Source organism: Exserohilum turcica (assembly GCF_000359705.1).
Source record: "Exserohilum turcica Et28A unplaced genomic scaffold SETTUscaffold_11, whole genome shotgun sequence".
Taxonomy (NCBI): Eukaryota; Fungi; Ascomycota; class Dothideomycetes; order Pleosporales; family Pleosporaceae; genus Exserohilum; species Exserohilum turcicum.
Window position 1 is genome coordinate 544,978 of NW_007359926.1, and position 8,436 is coordinate 553,413.

The 8,436-nt window shown below is 55.6% G+C and overlaps 3 protein-coding genes across 3 annotated transcripts; 1 reads left to right on the plus strand and 2 right to left on the minus strand.

The window, feature by feature from the left end:
* Positions 1-314: 314 nt before the first annotated feature.
* Positions 315-3,174, minus strand: SETTUDRAFT_25416 (uncharacterized protein; the record flags this gene model as incomplete). Its single annotated transcript, XM_008023634.1, has 2 exons — positions 315-2,865; positions 3,008-3,174. The coding sequence occupies 2 exons, from the start codon at positions 3,172-3,174 to the stop codon at positions 315-317; spliced, it is 2,718 nt and encodes a 905-aa protein (XP_008021825.1).
* Positions 3,175-3,738: 564 nt separating this feature from the next.
* SETTUDRAFT_25417 (uncharacterized protein) lies at positions 3,739-4,221 on the minus strand (the record flags this gene model as incomplete). The annotated part of the gene is made up of 1 exon (XM_008023635.1): positions 3,739-4,221. The coding sequence occupies one exon, from the start codon at positions 4,219-4,221 to the stop codon at positions 3,739-3,741; it is 483 nt and encodes a 160-aa protein (XP_008021826.1).
* A 104-nt stretch (positions 4,222-4,325) lies between these two features.
* On the plus strand, positions 4,326-6,233 carry SETTUDRAFT_145684 (uncharacterized protein; the record flags this gene model as incomplete). The annotated part of the gene is made up of 2 exons (XM_008023855.1): positions 4,326-4,725; positions 4,779-6,233. The coding sequence occupies 2 exons, from the start codon at positions 4,326-4,328 to the stop codon at positions 6,104-6,106; spliced, it is 1,728 nt and encodes a 575-aa protein (XP_008022046.1). The 3' UTR covers positions 6,107-6,233.
* Positions 6,234-8,436: the final 2,203 nt, after the last annotated feature.

Genomic DNA, 8,436 nt, shown 5'->3' on the forward strand with positions numbered 1-8,436 from the left:
CGCTGCGTTGGACACTGAAATTACTTGGAGAAAGAAATAAAGTATAATGGCTGGTTTCGCACCCTTCTCCCATGGATCCCATTCATACCTCGTTACATTACAAGCTGAAACAGCGAACCTATAAACACTACAAAAGCTACCATGACTCTTTGACATAACAACACCGCATCAGGAGACCAAGGACATGACGCTAACCCAACGTTTCCAAGTACACGCATTGAAATGTCAGATTCCTCCCCACATCATTTAAAGCCCGTGCATGCTCGTCAATCCAACCATCTACCGCCCATCTACCCACCTACCCACCTACCAATCTACCCGTCTCTGTGCGCCGCCCCTGCTCTACTAACCCCAAACATGGGTACAGCACTATCACTTATCCCCTGCACCCTATCATTTACTCGTCCGCCACCATTGTTTCCATTGCCATTTCCATTGCCATTTCCATTCCCCCCGTCTGCTCCCCTTGGACTTCCCGTTGCAGGCGTATTGCTGGGCCAAGCCCATAGCGTATCAAAGTCAATCTGCTCGTCCAGCCCGCTTTCCTCGCTGTGCAGACTGGGCACCCGCGTGGCTTCCAATGCAGAGAGATCCAGCATCGTCGATAGCGATGGTGTCTTTGTAGCCATGGGTACTGAATTCGCTGATAGATCTAGCCCCGGCTCCTGGATGGGCGAAAGGTGCACTGAAAAGTCTTGTTGAGGCGGATTGAGTGTGTTTGCTTGGGGCTGCTGGGCTACCGGGACTGCGCCTGGATTGGGTACATGCAAGAGTTGGGACTGCGATTGGGCTGGAGCTTGGGCTTGGGTCTGGTGCGTTGGGGTCGTTTCGTTGAGGGGTGCTGTGTGGAGGCCAGGATAGATGTGTACAGGGACTTGGTGGAGGCGTGGCGTGCCGTCCATGGGATTCTGGACTAGGCCAGTGACATTCGGGACAACATGCTGTTGTTGCATTGGGGTTTGCTGCTGTTGCTGTTGCTGTTGCTGTGGCGGGGGCGTCGGCACATGGGCGCCGTACAACTGTGATGCTATGCTCGGTAGGGTCGAATTGGTGGTTTGGCTGTCCCTGCGTCGCAGGCGTTGTTGCGTGACTACGTCGCGGAAAGTGCTGAGTATATATACAAGCCGAATTGCTTGTTGATCGCTCTCCGCGCAATAGTTCATGATATTGATGGCATTGGCCACGCAGTTGTCCGTCACATCAATCTGATAGAGGCGGGCAAAATCGCTGGCGAGAATCACCAGAGTGGCTGCAAACAGAAAGTAAATGACTGCTGGGTTGCGACGCGACAAGTGGCCCGCTTCAAAAGCGTTTTGTATCAGCAGAATCGTATGCACTGAGGCAATGACACACGCCTCGCTGAAGCGTTCCATGCGGATATAAGGTCGAGGGCCTCTGTCTCCTGGCTGTTTGACGTGACGCTGTGTCTCTTTATTGAGAATGTACAACAAGAACGGCCGAGTCAGAAGAATGATGGAATGACAATAAAACAGATTGACGTGCAGAATAGCCACGCCCTGGCTGGGCGATGCTGTTGCAGCCTGTCGCCACTGTAGGATGGGTGTCAACGCTCGTGGCCATGCCTTACAAATGTCTGAAATCTCTTGCGCAAGCCGCGTGCTGATCTTGCGTCTCTGATACACCCTACGTAAGATGATGCCAATCACCTTGCAACTTCGGACGGCAGCTTCCAACGCGGCAGGCCCAGTGTCATTGTAGTCATACACCGTCTTTAAGGCGAAGTTCCAGGATTGGTCTTGTGCACTGTCAGGAGGCTGGAGAATATCGCCCGAGCAGTCGTCCTCGGATATGGCAGTTGGGCGGCCCAGTGAACATGACAGTAGACGGTCAATGACAAAAAGTGACCGCCACAGGTCCCTTCGCTGTGTCTGCTCCTCTGGGCTGAATATCACCATGGTCTCCTCTCTGTGGAGACCCAGTGCAAGCGCAGATCGCACCGCCATGCCCAGCAAGGCAAAGGCAGTGTTTCGCTTCGACTTGGCCAGCATGTAAACCGACATGAGCAGCAAGGCCTGAACGGACCAGAAGTCTTGATCTTCTAATCCAGTCATGGGGTCGTTCAAACTCTTGGCATTCAGGTAGAATGCTTCCGCTCGGTCGAGATGCTCGCTCCGAAGCTTGTCAATAATGAGTGCCTCTGGACTTCCAGACAGCGGCGTCGCCATGGTCAAGCCAATAGCAAATACCAGATAGAGCAGGCACAGCCATGACGGGCTGGCCGAGAGTGGATCCGAATAGCATTGCTCTAGGCTCTCAAAGAAACGGTCGCGGTTGAAGACCTGCAGCAGGCCATGAGTGTTGACGAAGAATGCCTCGACCAGCACGCGGGCCGTTCGCTCGTCGGGCAGGAGATGGGTGTGCTGGTAGCCATGTGGCAGCGAGAATTGACCTTCGACTATCTTGTGTCGGCGAGGGTCAGTGGTAAATGGAGAAGGACCGGCTACGGTCTCCACCATCATCCGCAGGAGCTGAAGAAAAGATAGTGTAGCCGCGTCGCCAATGTACAACACGCGGCCAGTGGGGTCTTGCAGCATCCGACTCTGGCTCGGAAACTCTGCGACATCATCTCCGCCGTCATGCGTGGTATTGGCAAGTGACACGGCACGCCCGGTACCTTCACTGCCATGATTCGCTGGCAATTGAGTCACTGAGGTGTTCCCATGGTCAATCGTGGGCCGGGAAGCAGGGGCTGCATAGGGTGGTGCTTCTTGCTCCAAACTCAGGCCATGTGATGTCAGGGGGGGCTGATGGGAGACGGAGGATCTCCGTCGGTGTAGGGATAATAGAGGCGAGGGCTGTGCCTGGCAGTTTGTGGGTGTGTTTGATGCAGAGTTATCTTTCGCACTGGAGGGTCAGCATCGAGTCAGTATGGGTGATGCGCCAAGCGGAGGGGCCAAGCGGATGAGTGGTGTCAAGTGAGCGTATATGCACCAGGGCCTCGCAACCGTCACCGTCACCGTCGTTCTGGTGGGAATAGGATACATACAGTGGACTTCGGGCGTCGCCAGTAGTCTCGACTACGCGCCTCTTAGTGGGTGGCCTGTCTTCGCTTGGAGAGCTTGGGTCTCGGTCCGTGTAGATGCATGTAAACTTGCGCTGGGCGTTTTCAGCAACTGAGCCAGTGGGCAAGTGGGCAAGTGGGCAAGTTGGCATGCTTACCTTGTCACATGTATTGCAAGGTTGGAGGCCGTTGCACTTTGTTTTCGTTAGCCATGGGTTTGGTGATTGGACAGTCTTGACAGTGCTGCCACGCTGACACAGGCAATGCCATCAGTCGAGCCGGCCTATGTCTCCGGTGCCGCGGGTGCATGGCCCCCGGGCAGACGCATGGCGGGCAGGTCTACTGCTCTGGCTCTGAGCACCCGAGTCTGATGTGTTGAACATGGCCGGATAAAAGTAAGCGTGGCCCGGCACAGTGCGGCCTGGAGGGTTGCGCGCGCATCCAAGCGAGCTCCGCGACGGGAAGCAGAATTGATGAGGCGCCTGGCGCTGCTCCGGACGACGGCGAGTATGAAAGCACACGAACTTGCCTTTTGCTTTCTGCGTTTGCAGCTTTCACATGCTTGGGCGGTGCGCTGCCGCTGATCTACACCACGGCGGATTAGTAGGACAGCCACACCGACCCACGCGCAGACGGACCTGGTGGAACCTTTGGGCGCGTCATCGTGTACCGCCTGCGCCTGCGCGCCTCGGCAGTGGTCTCGTCACGTGCAGCCCTCAGCAGTGAAGGCCGTTGGGGACATTGCCGACGCGGCGGAAGGATGAGGTGATCGGAAGATGCACTCGACGTGACGGTGGTGAAGACAAGGCGAAGCGCCCCGGGTGTTGCATCGATGGCTCCGGCCGAGGCGGGCGCGAGTAGACGGTCCCACAGCCCTGGCGTGCAGCTGATGCGCGGACCGGTGACGACTTGACGGGCGACGGAGGCGGTCCTGGGCCTGCGAGGGGTTTTGGGAGCGATCGATCTCCTGGCGCCATCAAGGGAACTCGAAAGCTTGGGCCGGCACCTTTCCGAAAGTCGGGTAGCGCTCGCCCGCCGCGCGACGTCTGCCGATCCGTCTTGGGAAGCATCCCGTCGACATGCACGCCTTGGGTGGTACCCGATGCTCCTTGCCACGCCTGCTTACCAGGACAAGGACATGCTTCGCCCTGCCGCGCCCTCGACTGTCCAGCGCCGCCCACGGCTGCCATCATCGTCATGGCTGCCCGGCCCGTCTCGCACGCCTCCCACGGCTCGCTCTTAAGCTGCCGCTCGCGTCCCCCAGCCCTACCACTGCCAGAACACTCGTCGGTCGACCATCATCATGGCGCCCTTCCTCGGAGCAGAGCACACGCACGCCGTTGATGCCACCCAAGGAAACGCCCTGCTGGCCGGCACCCGCTCGGCCCTGCACCAGCTGCTCGCAAAGGCCCACGACTACCTGCCCGGCGAGGCCCTTCCGCACATTGCCAGTGTCCATTTCTCAACCGCCAACACGGGCTCTCCCTACTTCCCCAGTCCGCTCAAGCAGACCGAGGCCATCTCAGCCCTCAAGGCGGTCGAGGCGGGCGTGGCCTCGGCCATAGCTGATCTTCACAGCCACCAGAGACAGCGTGCCATTGCCGTCGACCTGGAAAGAGCCACGGCCTTTCTCTTCTCCACCTATCTCACCACCGTCGGCGGCCTGGACAAGTCAAGTCCAAAGGTCAGAAAACTACTCAAAGGTGAGCATGACAAACTCTGCCAGGCCTGTGGCGGCACCCCTGACCACACACAGACACCGACCTCCTCCAAGCACAGTCTATTCTGTACCGGAGGCTGTCTGCAAATCTGTACCAGACCAAGAACCCTGGAGAGTACTTTCATCTCCATGGCTCGCTCGAGGCCACAAAAGCACTCAACATGGTCGGTCTCGAGGGCTTCCGGCCCGACCTGACAGACTACCACGAATGCATCAAGGTCATTGAGGACCATGTGAGGCAGTTTACTGCAGACGAGCTGGAAGAGAAGAACCGCCAAATCAAGCAGGCGGGTGTCACCTGCCTCAAGTGGGAGGATTTTCGGGCTACGCAGCATGGCCAAGCCATGATTCAGGAGCCGCCGTGGAAGGTAGAACCGCTAGAAACCGACACCCCAGCAACCCCGCTGCCCTTCCGACCAACACGCGCCCCGAAACCGCAGATTCTCGCCGGCATCCGAGTTTTGGAGCTTTGCCGTATCATTGCCGGTCCGGCAATGGGCCGCGGTCTTGCCGAGTATGGCGCTGAAGTCATCAAAGTCACATCGCCGAACCTGTCCGATGTACCCTTCTTTCAGGTAGATGCCAACATTGGAAAGCACACTACCGACCTAAACCTAAAAGACTCTCGAGACCGACAAACGTTTGAAGAGCTCTTGCAGTCTGCAGATGTTGTCCTCGACGGCTATCGCCCGGGCAGCCTGGCTCGTCTCGGATATGGGCCACAGCAGCTTGTCGAATTGGCCAAGAAGCGCGGCAAGGGCCTAGTGTACGTTTCCGAAAACTGCTTTGGTCATGTCGGACCATGGGCATCACGCCCCGGCTGGCAACAGATTGCAGACTGTGTTACTGGCGTAGCCTGGGCACAAGGCCAAGCAATGGGGCTCAACGAGCCAGTCGTCCCACCTTTTCCCATGAGCGACTACGGGACAGGCTGCATGGGCACCATTGCTGCCCTTGTGGGGCTCCACAAGCGAGCCAAGTATGGGGGGAGCTATATCGGCCGTACTTCCCTGTGCCAATACGACATATACCTGCTCGAACTTGGTCTCTACGACGATAAGACCATGGCCGAGCTGAGGAAAGAACACGACAAGGAGTTCTTCGAGCTGCGGCATTACGACTCAGTGGATGAGGTCGGCAAGCGCGCCCTCAGGACAATGAGGAGAACCCACCCAGAGCTGTTTGAGGACCGACACATGCAAGAGTGCTTCAGCAAAGGCTTCAATGCTAATGTCAGGACCATCAGGCCTGTAGTCTGTATTGACGGCTACTGGAACGGTTTCCTCCGCAGCTCACGGCCCAATGGTTTCGACCGCCCTACATGGGATAATTGGGAGGTTGACGAGGACCTATTACGAGCATGATGAGACACTTTTTTTTCTTGCATCTCTGGCGCATTGTCGGCTTCTTGGTGGGCCATACATCATCCTGTCTGTCCTGTATTAGCTTAGCACTATGTATAATGTCGTGACGAACCCTGAATGAATCTCCATGCACCTAGACGCAGCATCAACAAGTAATCAAAGTCGCCTGAGTCAGCATTTACCAAGCAAAAGCCGTGCCCCATGCCAAATCTTACACCCAGCATTACCTAAGCCCGGTGAAGGCGGAGACCAGGTACATTACATGTATGTATATGCAAGCCCCACCGCCACCCCACGCACAATCTAGACTGGTCGCTTTGTGTAATACCGCACACACCCACGCGCAAAGGTGCAGCTTCCGACGACCACGATTGTTGGGTGTGAGCTATTATTACACAGACTCGGAGGGGGGACCAGGGGCCATGTTGCATGTACGCTGCGACTACTAGGTGTACACACCGACATGCAGCCCAACAACGGTCGTTTGATGAAACCGCTCGGGAATTTTTCCTCTCGCGGGAAACGACTAGTATGTGCCCGTCTAAGTACTTGTGTGGTTCCGCAGCCTAACTTGCGATGCCGTGCCGACGGGCACCAGCAAAAAAAAAGAAAAAGGAAAAACTTACATTTACATACATGGATGCAAATGACGTTTACTCGTGCTCGTTCCGTATGCATGCATGTACTTGTATGCACGCAAACTACTCGCCCCAATCACATGCACATGTATGTGTGTATCTTGTTCCGCGGAGAGAGAGAGAGAGAGAAGAAAAAAGAGCTCACACGTTATTTACTGGGCCACGCCCAAACTCTGCACGCAGCACATGGTCTCAGCCCGTGTACAGTATACAGCCACGCGCATGCATGCAACCTATAGGGCATCCATGGCATGCCCTAACATCTACATGTATACATGCATGGGCACCGCCTAGGCCATGCCGCTCCGATTGCCGCTCCGCATGCCGCTCCGCGTGCCGCCCGGCGAGCCAGTCACGACGAAGGGGGTGTGTGCCCACACCACACCGCATCGCATCGCATCGCATCGCATCGCAATCCACAGTTACACACGTGTAGCCATGTGCACCTGTACGCGCGAATTCAACATGTCCGCCCAACAGCAAAGCAGGGGCAATAGAGAGAAGGGGAAAAAATTGCGCACTCCCCTATCTATCGTTGTATCTGTTGCTCGTATCGCTCGGTGCATGGAGGACACGGCAAGGCAGCGGAACAGACAGGGTACCGTGTAAGACGGAGCTAGAATAAGCAGCGAGTAGCGAGGTTCGCATCCTTGTATCCGAAACGACGTCTGTCTGTCTGTCTGTCTGTCTGTCTGTCTGTGTTGGTGTATGTATGTATGTATGTATGTACCTGGAAACGTGGGAACATACATGCGTAGATTGATAGATAGATAGATGCGATCCCTGTAAGTAAGTAGTAAGTAGGATTGCGCCAGTCCAATCCCAGTCCTACTTACTTACTAGTACCAAGACAGCCTAACACCGGCTCGATAGTGTTTAGTCCAGCCAAGGGCAAAGTAGCGAGAACTTGCATCGCCATTCATTCCCATCTCCATCTCTATCTAGTAACTCCACACCTATCGTTGTTGTCGTTCCTCGTTCTTTTTCCCCTAATAAAAACAAAGTTTCCCCTCCCCGCTTTTACACACACACACATGCACACATACCCCTACCCTACTCTATGTAACGATGTTACAACTTCGCCAAGTATTGAGCCAATCCCAGAGCCGGATCGGAGGAAGTACCTGCCGCCCTTCATCAGCCATTCGCCCGAGGTCGGATCCGAATTCGGACCCGACTAGGATAGGTATATATTGAGACACTCCCTGTAGCTAGCTCTGTAGACTTTTGATATCCTTTCGTACAAGGCCTATAGGTGGCTTGTTGAATCTAGGCTCTTTGTGATCCCACGCACTCCCATATGCCTCTGAGTGATCCTACGACCGAAACAGATCCGACCTGCCTTACCTGCGCCGTTACACTCTACTCTACCCTACCCGCTAAACCCCGCTACCCCCCCCTCCCTCGTATCACACATACGCCCACAAACACAAACACGCCATACATACATTATCGGGGCCGCGGGACTACGTCGGTATAGGGCTGTATGTATCCGTTCTTTTTTGGCTTCGGAAAGTGGAGAGTGGAGCGGAAGGGCGGGTGGGCACGCAAAAAGGGAAGAGAGAGAGAAAAAAAAATGTTACGCGAGATAGACGGATACAGACAGACATAGAGAGAGAGAGGGGATTGTGCACCCCCCCATGCTTTTGTTCTTCCCTTCTTTTTTCTTTTTCTTCCGTTCCCCCGGTAGGG